Raw genomic sequence first — 15,877 nt, forward strand, 5'->3', positions numbered from 1 at the left:
GGTAGAAATCACCGCTTCTGGATAACCCTTCTTTCTCAGCTGTCTCCGCTCATAAGCCAAGCCGCCAGACAAGCGATCCACCAGATCGAAAAATACTGGGCCCTGCCGAAGAAGATTCAGGAGATGACCAAGACGCAGGGGCCCGTCCACCGCCAGGTTGACTAGATCCGCGAACCACGGGCACCTTGGCCACTCCGGAGCCACGAGAATCACCAGACCCTGATGCTCTATGCGCCTTAATATTCTTCCCACTAGGGGCCACAGGGGAAACACATAAAGCAGTATGTGAGGAGGCCACGGAAGCGCTAGTGCATCTACGCCCTCTGAGCCGTGCTCTCTCCGTCGGCTGAAGAAGTGCTCCGCTTTGGCGTTTAGCCGAGTGGCCATCAGGTCCACGTGCGGAACCCTCTATCGCCAAATGATGAGACTCATCGCTTCTGCCGACAGCTCCCACTCTCCTGGGTCTAAATGCTGGCGACTGAGAAAATCCGCTTGAACGTTGTCCACGCCTGCAATATGAGTGGCCGCAAGACGGGATAAATGACGTTCTGCCCATGCTATCAATAACAACGCTTCGGCCGCTACTGGGCGACTTTTTGTGCCCCCTTGCCTGTTTATATAAGCCACCGTGGTCGCGTTGTCTGACAGAATTCGCACCGCTCGATGACACACCAGCAGAAGCAATTGACGTAGGGCTAGACGAACCGCCCTGCTCTCCAGTCGATTGATGGACCACTTCGCTTGATGAGAGGACCATCTGCCTTGCACTGCTCGGGACTGACATACAGCACCCCACCCGGATAGACTGGCATCCGTCGTCACGACTATCCAAGGTGGGGGCTCCAGGTCCACCCCCTGCAAAAGATGGTCCGGGCTCAACCACCAATCGAGACTGGACCGGGCCAGTTCTATCAATGGTAGCGAAATGTCGGAGGCCCCGGACATGGGATCCCAGCGAGAAAGAAGTGCTCCTTGTAAAGGCCGCATATGCGCAAAAGCCCAAGGTACCATTTCCAGAGTAGAAGCCATATGTCCAATGACTTGCAAATAATCCCAGGCTGTAGGCAGGGGCAGGTCTAATAGGTTGCGCACTTGAGTCATCAGATTGACCATCCGCTGATGCGGCAGGTATACCTTGCCCACCGAGGTATCGAACCGGGCTCCCAGGAACTCCAATTGCTGAGTTGGCTCCAGATGGCTCTTTGAAGTTGACTATCCAACCAAGCTTCTGAAGTTGATCCACCACTAACCGAACCGTCTGCTTGCACAAGGCCTCCGACTTTGTTCGGATGAGCCAATCGTCGAGGTAGGATGGACCAATATCCCTTGACGGCGGAGAAAGGCTGCCACCACTACCAGAACCTTGGTGAACACTCTGGGGGCAGTTGTTAATCCGAACGGAAGGGCGCAAAACTGGGAATGGTCTCCCAGCACTGCGAACCTCAGGAACCTCTGGTGCTGCACTGGATTCCAATATGGAGGTTACGCCTCTGTGAGGTCCAAAGAAGCCAAATATTCTCCCTTGTGGATAGCCGCAATAACAGATCGCAGAGTCTCCATACGGAAACGTGGAACGCGCAACGCCTTGTTTACCTGCTTCAAATCCAGGATCGGTCTGAAAGTGCCTTCCTTCCTTGGAACCACCAAGTAAATGGAGTACAGGCCCGTTCGTTCCGCAGAAGGAACCGGGATTACGGCCCGCAGCCGGTCCAACATTTGTGCTATGACTAGCTGCTTTTCCCGAGGACCGCATGGGGAAACCAGAAACAGATCCCGGAGGGGACAAGCAAAATCCAATGCATAACCGTGAGCTACAACGTCTAGAACCCACTGGTCCGATGTTATCTTGGCCCACTCATCCCGAAATAGGGACAACCGACCCCCAATGCGAGGAAGGGAGGAATGGGCCCACGCGCGTTCATTGAGAAACTTTGTTTGGAGTAAAGGTCTGCGAGGAGCCTGGTCTCCTGCCGCCTGCCACGAAAGGAAGGTGTCCAAGATTGCGACCGCGATGTCTGTTGTCTCTGTGGGAAGGGACCCCCCCCCTTCCCACACAGTACCGGCGTTGGCCCCGAAACCGGCCCCTGGAACTAGAGAAGGAGCGCGACTGTCGGTACTTATCCTCGGGCAACTTATAAACCTTGTTATCCCCCAAGTCCTTGATGAGCTGATCCAATTCTTCTCCAAACAACAACTTCCCCCTGAAAGGAAAGGAACCAGACAGGACTTAGAGGAAGTATCTGCCGCCCAGCGCCTAAGCCAAAGCAACCGCCTGGCCGACACAGCAGCTAACATAGTACTAGAGGAAGTCCACAATAGATCATATAAGGCATCAGCCGTGTACGCCACCGCAGCCTCGATACAGTTAGCCTGCTAAGCTTCATCCGGAGGAAGGTCCTGGGCTGTAAGCTTGAGCTTGGGCTCTTACCTGACTTCACAATCTTCAGATGAGGGCTGAGCGGGGGGGACCACTGCAAGCTGCTTTCGCCGCCGGCTGCCCCCTCCGGAGGACGGCAGAGAAGGGAAGGGGCTGAAAGCAACAAAAAGTAAGTTTTCATGGGTTAAAGTTGGGATCTACTTCCTGGTGCCTGTCATTTCAAATGACATTTGAAATGACAGGTACCAGCGCACCCACGATACTGTATAGGCGCTGTATTAAGCGCCTATACAGTAAAATGGGTTGCGCGGGCCTAACGCGTCAGACGCTTCTTGGACGCGGCTTGCGTTTGCAAGCTATTTAAATACAGTATTGAGCGGTAGGTGAGCAGGACTATGCGTGCGGCAAACGCCGGTGCGCCCGGCACTAACTCAGCTCTTCCTACCGCTCCTTACTGTATCGGCCCGAAAGGAAATAAGGCTTTCAAGGACACTATTCTTCACTAGTTAAGAGATGATAGCATCGGCTTACATCTGTAAGGGCCGGACGGTGCCAGAGGGGTTGAGAGCACATTTCATTAGGACGCAGGCAACCTCGTGGGTGGAGTGTCAGCTGCTCTTTCCGCAGGAGATCTGTCATATGGTGACGTGGTCTTCTCTTCACGCTTTTACCAAACATTACGGCTTGGATGTGCGAGCCCCAGAGGAGGCGATGTTTGTTTGGGGAGCGTGTTTGGTACACGGGTCTTTCAGGGTACATCCCACTTGTCTGGACTGATCCAGGAAACGAACAGGAAAGGAAAATTGGTTCTTATCTGCTAATTTTCGTTCCTGAAGAACCACAGATCAGCCCAGATGACCCATCCCCATCTGTCGAAAGACTTCCTCGCTTCTGGATATGGCTGAGCTGGTGGAATTGGCAAATGATATACATAGATTATTAATTAGTGTAGGTAGTTTGGTATAGGTTTTTCTGCTAAATCAAGGGGACCTAGTTTGCATGGGGCTCCAACTTAAGTCTCTGTTCGCTCAAAGTTTATTGAGGTTTGTTAAAGTAGACATCTTGGCTTGGGTACAGGTCAATATGGAGGGACTGCAGGTGACACACTCTGTTATGTACAGGGCATCAAAGTTTTTTTTTTTGTTTTTTTTCCCTGCCTCCATCTGCTGGTAGGGATGCATAAACCCACTTGTCTGGACTGATCCATGGTACTTCAGGAATGAAAATTAGCAGGTAAGAACCAATTTTCCTTTCTCTTAGTCTAGTTACATGGATTCCATGGACTCTTACACACAAGCATTTGATATACAGTAATATACAGTAATATAGTTTAAACATACTACTGGGCTAAAAGGACCAACCAATAGCTACCAGAATTCAAAGCCTTTGGAGAAGCTGTTCAGGCCTTTTGCACATGACTTGCTGATCAGGTTGTTTGCACTTTTCTCCTATGTCACCTTATGGCAGAAAAACTTGCATTCCATATGGATGATGGGAATGATGATCTTGACCCTAAATGCAGTTCACACTACCTGCCACCAGAGGGCCTCCAAGAACAATGCACACTTGCTTTTTGCTTCTACAGGGAGGTCAGTGCTGCTTTAACATGGTTTCCTGGCTGGCAGAAGCTGTCTTAGGAACATAAGCCTGGATCGGTGCCTACGTAGCCAGTAGCACTACTAATGGGCCATTCTAACGATATTGGATGAGGGCAGATTTATTTTTAAAGGATTCGAGGACAAGTGAGGAGGAGTGAGATTTTCCTTAGATTAATCATAGCTGCAGTTTTTTAGTCTCTTGCAGTATAGCCTATTTCTTTGATTTGTAGACAAAATTATTCTGCAACATAAATTGTGGGCTTGCCACTATTTGAAAAGTTTGGCATTATACTAGTGCGGCATATTGGTATATTTTTGTTAATATGACTTTTGCTTTTACAGCTTCTTTCCCCATCAGCCCTCTTCAAAACTTCTGTTTAAGCTGGCTTTGTCCAGGTACCAGTAGAATGGGCACACGTGGCAGCAGAGTGTCCAATTGTATAAAACTGGGCATAGCTGGCGTAGCTTCCATTGCCAATAATAGAAAACATTTGCACATTGACTTGCTGAATCCATAGAATGTTGGGTTTTTTTGTCTTTTTTTTTTTTTTTTTTTTTTTAATCATGCGACTCTGTCTGGGGCTTTTAACCTGCTAATGAGCAATACTGTTTTTGTTTCAGGGACCAAGACTTGGAGCCTGGTGCCCCATCCATGGGAGCCAAGGGCCTCTGCATCCCCTTCAAACCCCTCCGTGAGCTGCCGTCCGGAGCGCTCTGCGTCTGTGGCAAGAATCCAGCCAAGTTCTACACACTCTTTGGGCGTAGCTACTAGTGATAAAGCAAATCTTCTTTTCTCTCTATCCATTCTTAAACTATATTTTTTAATAAGACTAATGTTATCAATTTTGTGACATTTTTAAATGGCACTTATGACATAAAAGGCCTTAAAGAACCAGTAAATTCTGGTCTCCTTATGGTTACAGACCTATGGTAGCAGCGCAACAGAGACTTTGCTGTAAACAACTCTAACAATAAAATATGTCTTGTGAGCTCAGAGGGTTTCATGGGTTTTTTTGCTTTTATTTTTTTCTTTTGTTATTTGGGTGATGCTTATCTTTTTCTCTAGTATAAAGTTAGACTGTGTTTTATTGAGGAAGCACTTAAAATATTTATGGTATAAGAAAGATCTAAACCTTTACTGGTGAATATGCAAGATTTTTTTTCCACAATTCAGAGTATTAATGTAAAATGAGCATCCGGGCAGCCCAGGCCCTACAGCTGCGCTCTGCTTCCCCACTTCACCCCTCTCATGTAAGACCATCGTAGATCTCTCTCTAACAACCCAGGCTTCGAAATGTGAAAACAGGGGAAGAGGGGCAGAGGCATGGGTTTACTTTTTGAGCCGTTCCAGAAATGCAAACTGTCCTGATGAAGGGAGTCCTTCAGAGCTAGTCAGAAATGTATTGTTAGTCTAATACAAAAATCTTGCCTGCAACGTGTATGTTTGCCCTTTATTTTTGCCTGCAAGTGAACTGACATGAGATACAAGCCACCTGTGTATGAATATGCATGAATACTTTTGCATGCCCTGCCTCCATTGCATGCAAAGACATCTCATGTATATTTGTTGTGGACAGCCTGAAAATCAGACCTGTTTTGTGACTGTTGAGGGTTGGCGCTGGCCACCCCTGTTCTAGAGCAAACCACAAGCCTTTAACTTTTTTAGTGTTATGTGCATTATAGTTTGGTCCATGTTGTCAGAAAAAGCAGCCTTAGTGTCCATCCAAGTTGTCATCCCCCTGACTGAATGCTTACCTGTATTTATTTGCAAGGGCTGCCACAGTGCAGGGACACCCTCTAATCTTTTCTCTTGTCCTTAAAGCTGAATTCATCTTTCGGAGACAAGGAGATGGTATTGCTGTTCTTTTCATTCTTAAAATGCAGTAAAGAGATTAGTGACCTAACCAACAATTCAGGTATTTACTGGTTAAATCTGTGGAGCAGAGGAAGGTTTTTGGTTTATATAAGGAATCAAAATCAACATAGCATGCTTTTGACCACCTTTAGTAAATTGTGGCTAACAGCTTACAGATTATATTAAGTGGAAGCACTGCAGATCCTTTGATCATGTCTATAGTAGAGCCTCATTCATTAACATCTCCCTTTTCTATAGCCTCCTGCATGCAAAGATAATAGGACACCTGAAGATTAGTTGCCTTGAATGCAAATTTGATGGGTTTATGAAACAGATATTGCACTGCAAAAAGGAATGTTGAGGGGCAAAGCAACCCCACGTTTCTCAGGAAATCAACCAAGTCATCCATATTTGGGGCAAGGACAAGCCTTATTCTTTTTCTCTGTCCCACCTGCAGACATATAAGAATCATCATCCACCTACTTGATATCTAGGGTTGGAACAGGTGGCCAGCAGAATGTTCCCAGAAGTCCTAGGGTCAATATCCATTTTCCTCTTGACTACAGACTGTTTTTAAATAATGAGCTTCTGATTGTGAATATATCCTTCATCCTATGGACACAGCTGCTGGAGCAGTGATTGAAAGGAAGTATTAAAACCCTGGTACTACTCTGTTGTGCACTATCTCCCGGGACTTCCAGGCACCCGGCACAGCTCACAATTTAACCCTCAGTTTGCACGCACCTGTTTTTTTGTGCGCAAACTTTTTTCTGTTGATGCAGCAAGACATTTTACAGACAAAAAATGTGCGTACAACAATGTGACTTTGTTAGTGTCCTCTTGTGGAAATGCCATTTCTGACAGCATTCACTATCCCCCCTCAGCAGTACTCAACTCATTGTCTTGGTGCTTAAAACTTAACTCCTGGTCTGAGGTGGAGTAAAGTTTCCAGGGCTGATGGTAGTCTGCAGGAGGAAGCTGGAGTTCTGATGCCGGGACCTGTACTCTGTATTTTATGCACCAAAAACCAACGTTGTGCGTAAAAGTCATGTTTTCCATGCATAAAATGTGATTTATGTGCACAAAAAACCCTTCTGCTCTGAAAACCTTTTTTGTGCGCATAGGGGTAGATTTTAAGAGGCGCGCGAACAGCCTACTTTTGCTTGCGCATCAGACTCAAGCAAAAGTACGCTGGATTTTAGTAGATACGCGCGGAGCCGCGCGTATCCACTAAAATCCTGGATCGGCGCGCGCAAGGCTATCGATTTTGTATAGCCTGCGCGCGCCGAGCCGCGCTGCCTCCCCCCGTTCCCTCCAAGGCCGCTCCGAAATCGGAGCGGCCTCGGAGGGAACTTTCCTTTGCCCTCCCCTCACCTTACCCTCCCTTCCCCTACCTAACCCACCCACCCGGCCCTGTCTACACCCCCCCCTTACCGTTGTCGGGGGATTTACGCCTCCCGGAGGGAGACGTAAATCCCCGCGCGCCAGCGGGCCTGCTGCGCGCCGGGCCGCGACCTGGGGGCGGGTACGGAGGGCGCGGCCACGCCCCCGGGCCGTAGCCACGCCCCGTACCCGCCCCCAAAACGCGGCCGACACGCCCCCGAAACGCCGCGTCGACCGGGCCCGCCCCCCCGACACGCCCCCCTCCGAAAACCCCGGGACGTACGCGAGTCCCGGGGTCTGCGCGCGCCGGTAGGCCTATGTAAAATAGGCTTACCGGCGCGCAGGGCCCTGCTCGCCTAAATCCGCCCGGTTTTGGGCGGATTTAGGCGAGCAGGGCGCTGAAAATCCGCCCCATACAGTATATCGTACGTTATACGTGCATAATGTGATTTGTGTGCGCACACCATGTTTTCCACACACAAAATGAGTTATGCACATAAATGGTTTTGCTGTGTGCTGAGCCTTTTTTGTTTGTGCACTTTTTGTGGTGTCTGCGCACTTTTTGAACTCCTGTTGTGTTAGCATACCTCTGGCTTATGTCGTCAGGAGTGAAAAATAAAACAGTTTGTGCACTATTTATTTCTTTACTTCAGCATGTCTTATAATCCGCAATCTCCAACAATTGATTGACGTGGAATAAATCAGTGGTTGGAGATTACGCATTGAATTTCAGTGCATAGTTTTAACACCCAGCTGTTTGCATCGGCCCCTTTGGTTCATGTTTCAGTCATGTAAATGGGTACAGATTTTATTTAACCAACATTAAGATGGGGAGAGTTAGATGTATATGTTTTATAAAATTATTATACACTATAGTATAAATCACAAATCTTTAAAGTTTTCAAGAACTTTGTTCAAGAAAATAAAATGGCCTGGTGATATTGTTTTGCTGTATTGCCCAATGGTAATCGTATGATTGTCTCTGCAGCTCTCTCACCAGCCTCAGAGTCCCAAGCTATGAAACTTTCACACTCCGTGTGACTTTGGGCAAGACGTTAGATACCCAGTTAGACTGTAAGCTCTTTGGGGCAGGGGCTTATTGTACCTGAATTTTAATAAGGCTGTAAGCAGCCTTGAGCATCATTTGGAAAGGCAGACTAAAAATCCAAAAATTATTAGAATTATTGTAAAAGTCAGGCGAGACCTCTACTCCCCTCTCTGCCTTACATGTTTCTAAAGTGTTTTGGTTGACATTGGTGTAGCTGGTTTAATAGGTGGTGGCTTTAGTCTCTGGTCTGCAGAATTTGAAGGCATTCAAAAATGGTTATAGACTTAGTGGGAGTTCAGAAATCAGTCTCCACAGGGCAAAAGTGAACATCCCGCCCGCCCCCCCCCCCCCCCCCCCCCCAATCCTGCCCAAATATTTCCTTTTGCAGCAGGAGAAAATATGCCCTGGAATGAATAGTTCCAGTTCTTTAGGCCACTGGCATAGCTCAGGAATTGAAAAAAGGCAATATTTATGTAGTTTCAAATTGTATTCTGAGCTGAGACTTTTACATTTGAAACAAATGATATTGGAAACTTTTTATTAATGAGCTTGACCCTTTTTTACCTGTTGCAATTGGGGTTTTTTGTTTTTTTTTAATGAATTGGTATGGGTCCTGCTGTGGCGGATATTTTTAAGCACCTTGTAAATAAAATCAGAATAAAAATATGTTAAAGATCGGGAGGGGGTTTTGCTTTGGACACTGAAATGTCACGTTCAGATCTCTTGCTTTTTTTTCCTTTAATGGCACCCTTGCAATGGTTTTATTATTTTATTGCCTCATAAACCGCAAGTTCCAGTCTTGATACATACTAATTGGTAAAGTATAAAAGGGTGCTGTGGGGCTGGCATTGCTAAGTCCTCGAAATCAGATTAGCCTGAGAGAAGTGCAGAGATGGGCCGCTACACGGGGAGAAGCAGTCGGCTGATCTTAATGTGTGTGATCAGCGTCTTTCTTTTTGTGGTGGAGCTGGCAGTAGGGTACATCGGGAACTCGCTCTCTTTGGCTTCCGACGCCTTTACTGTCCTGTCCCACTTCATTTCCATGGTTGTAGGCTTAGTGGGAGTCCGTTTCAGCCGGGTCCAGTGGCACAGGCGGAACACGTTCGGCTTCCCCAGAGCTGACGTCGTGGGAGCCTTTGGCAATTCAGTGTTTGCCACGGCGCTGATGTTCAGCATCTTGGTGGAGGCCATCAAGAGGTTCATTGGTCCACAGAAGACAGAAAATGCGCTCCTGGTGCTCATCGTTGGAGTTGTGGGTCTAGCGATCAACTTTCTAAATTATCTTATTTTTCTGGAATGCTGTTTTCCTAAACGGCCCATTGTTGACGAAGAGATTAAGACAGGTAAATGTTTGCATGAACTGAATATTGTAGAATTGAAAATATTCTATTTTTTGTCAAGGTTAACTGTGCAACTTTAATCATTTAAGTTGTATTTTTACTTAATAGCATTTTAAAAATACTGAACAGCCTTGAACCTTGTAGTAGCACTTAGTAGCCTCCAGGTTCTGAGCCCCATAACAATGGTCCCTATCCCAGGCTTGGAGTACTACCCTAGCCAGATTGGATTTCAGAATATGCACAATGAACGTGAATTGTGATTGCATGCATTTGGGGGGGGGGCAGTGTATGCAAACCTATCTCATGCAGAGCCATGGTGGGCAATCTGAAAACTGGAGTGGGTTTGGGGGCCACTGCACATCTGCACTTAGGAAAATTCTCAACCAAGTGCATCTGAAAGTGGCACCAGAAAAGCACGGGTGAGCTCTCCACCTTGGAGACAGTGACATGCACTCTTTAAAAGTGTCTTGGGATCCTGTTGGAGGAAAGTTGTCACAGATATCAAATTTTATTTGTTCTGTTGATTGCTTTAAGAATTGCCTTAAGCAGCTTAAAGCAATGTAAAAATTTTCAAAAAAATGCATTTCATTAAATCATTTCATAAACAATTGTATTCACACATTCTCCCCTTTCTAAGGAGGACCAGTGATGTACATACTGTAACAGACTTTAGTAAATGCATAATTGTAACTCCTTTCAAAACTACCCCACAGCCCATCTAATTAATAGACAACCAATTTGTTATCAGTTTTTTTTTTAAACTGAAAAATAATTGGTTTTCAACTCGCCTGGAAATACATTATTTACTATATAATAGAGATCATCCTGTAGTTCTGATACATTTTGGCAGATTCTAATTCCTGACCAGGTGCATCAAAGGGTTAGGAGCAGCTGAACTGCTACATCCTGGACCTTTGAATGCTGGGAATTAAAAATTGTCACCGATATTGTTATGCAGGTAATAAGAAATGTAGAACAAATGCAGTGCATGGAACTTCATAATGAAAATATCCAGCGTTTTTAGCTCTCATGCCCTAATAGCTTGGAGATAACACAAATCTTTGCATTAATATAGCCTAAAAGTATTTTCAAGTGAATATTAACAGTTCTATGGTATAATGCAATCTTCCAAGCAATGTATAACCCTATTTTTCATGGATTCTTAGTAAGATGTCTCTTTGGAAAACCCTGTTTCTGTGATGTTTGCCATTCATTGAGGTCATGGGCTTCACAGTTGCAATGGTTAAACCTAAACAGGGGAGTGTATACAAATGATAAAATACAGTGGAAGGAGAGGAACTGACAGGCTGAAAATTCAAGGTGGTTAAGTGTATAGCCAAGTGAATATACCCCATTCTGTGGGAGAGGGTGGCTGGCCCATTGACATCACCTAATTGCGCACAAAATGGAGACTCCCCATAGAAATTGGAAACGCCCAAACTTTCTCACAATCTGCTAGGGTCCTGAAACTTACCTGCCCAGCCAGAGGAGAATTCACCTGAGCTGACACCCACCTGCCTTGAATTCTGAGCATGAACATTCCCTTCCGTGCTGCAAATAACTGTGTGTGAAACCCTCTTGCTAACGAAAAATGGATGTAACGCTCCCGATCAGGCTGCAAGAGCACCAGCACGATCATGAGTGTGCATATCATGGCAAATGTAATTTTGAGAACTGTAGTCTGCCAGCCTTGAGGTGTATTTGTGCATGACAGGTGCTGAATGCTGCAGATGCTCTCGTGTGCTTGTTGGAAAGCCCTGTGGAAGTTGTGTTGCATGCTTGACTTCAGCAGGCTTAACTCGACATTAGAGCTGGAGTAAGTTCAGTAAACCCATACTTGTGATGGGGAAAAACCCCGGCTCTCTCCATGTAACATGTTAAATGTAATCTGAAAAGCAGCAAGTTTTACTGCTGTGAGAATGCTGTAATTCTTAGTATGACTGTGATGTAAGACGGCGGTAGGCTTGATTTTATGCTTGAAGGGGGCTCCCTGGTGGCAACTTGCCTAATGCACTTTATTGGCCCCTAACTGTTGTACTTTATACTATGCAAAGCACACACTACAGGCAAAGTACAGCAGATGCTGTGCGACAAACTTGTACTTTGCTTTTATGTGCCTTTAGTGCTTGCTACGTTGCAGTTCATCTTGTCTAGAAGTAAGTTGTGCATCTGTACCTTTGGTGCTGTTTGGTCAGGTCCCCCTTGTAATCTCGCCGGGCTCTTATCTAGTGAGACACATCCACTGTATTACAGATCTTGTGGCACTCTTTTTTTTTTTTTTTTTTTTTTTTTTAGCAGTTAAACCCACTTTCTGCTTTTTCACATAACAGATCCCTGCCTACGCACAAAGATCTTTGTTTTTTTTGTTTTTTTTAAGATAAAATGTATTTAGTTGCTTTTATATCCTACTACTTCCCCTATATAGTTCAGTGGGTTACAAACATACAGTCAGTCATATGTAAACCATTTATAAATGCAGATAAATCATAACATTAATTAAATGCCTCAAATATATAAAGCTTGCCTACCAAATGTGAGCCAATACGATGCACACACAGCACCCACAATCTTTCTGAATATATCCAACTGAGAGATCCTCCCTCCCATTCTGCACGTCTTTCCATCCTCAATAACTCAAGATCTATCTACTTGCATGCATGTGTAAACATACTAGTCCTAGTTTGAGCTTCAGTGATAAAGGCACAGAGCAGTGCCTTAGCACTCTTGACCTGACTTAATAGAATTGATACAGACAAAAAAAAGGATGTAGCTGATTTTTGTTGCTACTGTAAGGTGCCAGACCGCACTGGAAAGAAAACTCCTTTGTGTTCCCCTCCATGATATTCCTCTACGTTGAGGAACTGGAGAAGGATACTGTCCACTAGTTATTATTCAGCAGCAACAAATGATTGTAGATGAGTGCTACATGAATTCTTAAATGGAACCAGCACCCATGAAGCTTCCACTGTTCCTAGGGCATGAGAACTACGCTGCAGAGAATACTGAAAGGTAGTCTGGTGTAAAAAAAAAAAAAAAAATTTATAATCAAAAAAAGTCGCTGTGACAGAGGTGGAACTTGTTAGAACAGAACCCTGGTGGGGCAGGAGTGGGGACTATGCTGTCAGATGGGATAGGTAGAAGGGTCCACACATGGGCGAGGGAGCAGAGAGGGCCTCCTTTTGGCCTTCACTGGAGGGGGGAAGAGGCAGCTCCTTTTAGCCCATAGGGACATAAGAACATAAACTGCCATGCTGGGTCAGACCAAGGGTCCATCAAGCCCAGCATCCTGTTTCCAACAGAGGCCAAAACCAGGCCACAGGAACCTGGCAATTACCCAAACACTAAGAAGATCCCATGCTACTGATGCAATTAATAGCAGTGGCTATTCCTTAAGTAAAATTGATTGATGGACTTCTCCTCCAAGAACTTATCCAAACCTTTTTTGAACCCAGCTACACTAACTGCACTAACCACATCCTCTGGCAACAAATTCCAGAGCTTTATTGTGCGTTGAGTGAAAAAGAATTTTCTCCGATTAGTCTTAAATGTGCTGCCTGATAACTTCATGGAATGCCCCCTAGTCCTTCTATTATTTGAAAGTGTAAATAACTGAGTCACATCTACCTGTTCTAGACCTCTCATGATTTTAAAGACCTCTAACATATCCCCCCTCAGCCGTCTCTTCTCCAAGCTGAACAGCCCTAACCTCTTCAGCCTTTCCTCAAAGGGAAGCTGTTCCATCCCCTTTATCATTTTGGTTGCCCTTCTCTGTACCTTCTCCATCGCAACTATATCTTTTTTGAGATGCGGCGACCAGAATTGTACACAGTATTCAAGGTGCAGTCTCACCATGGAGCAATGCAGAGGCATTATGACATTTTCCGTTCTATTAATCATTCCCTTCCTAATAATTCCTAACATTCTATTTGCTTTTTTGCCTGCTGCAGCACACTGAGACGACGATTTCAATGTGTTATCCACTATGACGCCTAGATCTTTTTCCTGGGTGGTAGCTCCTAATATGGAACCTAACATCGTGTAACTACAGCAAGGGGGAGGAGAAGATATAAATGAATTCAAAGCACTATTAACCACACCAATTCTTTAAATCCACTCATTTGACTGACTTTTGTTCTAACAAAGTTGAAAGTACAAAAGCAAGATAAAAATTCCTGCACCTGTTACAGTGTCTGTGATGCAACTTATAAAATACTAACATCCCAACAACCGTACTACAAAGATCTTAAAAAGTGACCAGAGTTTTCAGCCAATCAAATTTCTATGCAACATTTTATGTTTTACTAATGGATTATAGTTGGCATTTTGCTATTTAGTGCCCAACTGTTTCTGACACATGTCAGGCAAGACTTGGAGCCTTTTACAGCAAAAACTGGACAAAGCAAAAATTAGACTGTGCTTTAGTGTCCATATTTTGTCTGATTTAAAAAAAATACCAACATCCCACCTTGCCACCAATCAACACAAATTGTATTAGGCAACATGAATTGAGGTAACCAGCAAGACAATTCCTTATACAGCTCAGGAAGGTGTAATTAAGTTATGCATTAGCTTTCAAGAACTAATGCAAGGCCCAATGTGCGTCATGATCACTGATTTTTGTTCTTTACTCCCACACCTACGAAACCACACGTTTCATGTCTCACAAAACACCTGAATGTGTGGAAATGCTTTTAAAAAAAATAATCTGTGAATGGTTGTGATGTATGGAAACAAAAGTGATATATATATATATTATTTTTTTTTGTAGTCCAATAAAAAAAGCACTTTTTTTATGTTTATTGACTTATTATTTTGGTGCATTTAAGTGGACTATGACGGCAAACACAGTACTTTTGTTGGGATAAAAATTAATATGTGCTTGGGGATTCCGGCCTTTAGATTTCATGCCCCTTTCACGTTAAAAATAGAAACATGAGGGCAGAAAAAGACCATCTGGCCCCTCCAGTCTGCCCATCCGTCCAATTAATTTAGCATCACTTCCTTAGAGAGCCCCTGCATTTATCTCATTTTTTTTTTAATTCAGATACTTGTCCTTGCCTCTATTACCTGCTCCATCCTCTCTGTAAAGAAATATTTCCTAAGATTATGCCTGTGTCTTCACCTTTCATCCTCATCCAATGACCCCCCTTCGTTCTAGAGCCTCCTTTCCATTGAAAACCTAACGATCAGCATCTGCTGCACTCCGCTTTCCTTGAGTGGAAGCGAGTGCAGGGAGAAAAAAAAAAAAGTAAAGCAGAGTTTCCCATGTCAGACTGAGTAAGCAGCCTGTGAAAAGGATTAGCTTTCTGTGACTGCCAGCTATCCTCCTGCTCAGTTTACTTGTTAAAATAATCATTTCTTTATCTACAATTACAGCACACACCTTTCCGTGAAGAGGCCTGGCTGGACAACTCTGGGATCTCATTTCTAAAAGGTGTCTTTTTATCAGCAAGAAAGGGGGGAGGGTGTTAAGGGGACTTACACCCCCCCCCCCCCCCCCAGCACCTCTGACCTAACCTTAGTCAAGTTTGCCGTGAGATTTGTTTTAAATTGCTGAGATAGCTCCCTGTCCTTACCGAAGATTCAAGTAGATTCTTGAATGTAAGCAGGGCAGCAAAATGCAGTAATTTATCGCACGGCCAGCTGCAGCCCTTCCTTCCAGCAAGCAAGCACAGAGGAGAGCAGCTTTGAAACTGGCAGAGCAATAGTGACAAGAGCTCGGCGCCTGCACTTATTCTGCAGCAGAAAATCGCTTCCTATGGTTCTGTGGTACGGTCCAACAATTCTTTAGGTAGCATAGGATGCACATCAGGACCCACTCATCTGCAAACATCTACTGTAACTTATTAATTACACTTTAATCTGCTCTTTCCTTACTCTAACCCAAGCTTCTCTGGCACCCATGCCTACCACCTCAGCATTCTCAGTCTTGCTGTTATTTTCTTCCTCCGCTCCTCCCAGTTTTTCATCTTGCTCTTTATGTCCCTTGCTAATTGCATCTGGTCACCTTGAGTGTGTCCTACACCCCCTATGCTTTCCTTTATACTTTTGCTGTGCAATTTAGTCTATTTTCCAATTTTTTTTTGTGGCGCGTGTCCTTGTGGCTGTGATCAGTGTTCCTCTAGCACTTCCAGTCCACCTACTACAAGGAGCAGGGGACGTACAACGAAGTTACTAATAAAAGAAAATATTTTTTTTACTCTGGAATTCGTTGCCAGAGGATGTGGTGAAGGCTGTTACTATAGCTGAGTTTAAAAAAGGTTTGAAGAAGTTCCT

General features: G+C 44.8%; 1 protein-coding gene across 4 annotated transcripts in view; it reads left to right on the forward strand.

Annotated features, from left to right (window-relative positions):
* EPRS (glutamyl-prolyl-tRNA synthetase) overlaps window positions 1–4,969 on the forward strand; it is a 250,216-nt gene extending 245,247 nt beyond the window's left edge. For 3 of the 4 annotated variants that reach the window (XM_029593177.1, XM_029593178.1, XM_029593179.1), the window contains one exon: window positions 4,597–4,747. In XM_029593177.1, the coding sequence (XP_029449037.1) occupies window positions 4,597–4,747 (151 nt within the window). Of the gene's footprint in view, window positions 1–4,596 lie in introns of all 4 variants that reach the window. The other variant, XM_029593176.1, reaches the window with a different exon arrangement.
* Window positions 4,970–15,877: the final 10,908 nt, after the last annotated feature.

Source organism: Rhinatrema bivittatum, chromosome 3 (assembly GCF_901001135.1).
Source record: "Rhinatrema bivittatum chromosome 3, aRhiBiv1.1, whole genome shotgun sequence".
Taxonomy (NCBI): Eukaryota; Metazoa; Chordata; class Amphibia; order Gymnophiona; family Rhinatrematidae; genus Rhinatrema; species Rhinatrema bivittatum.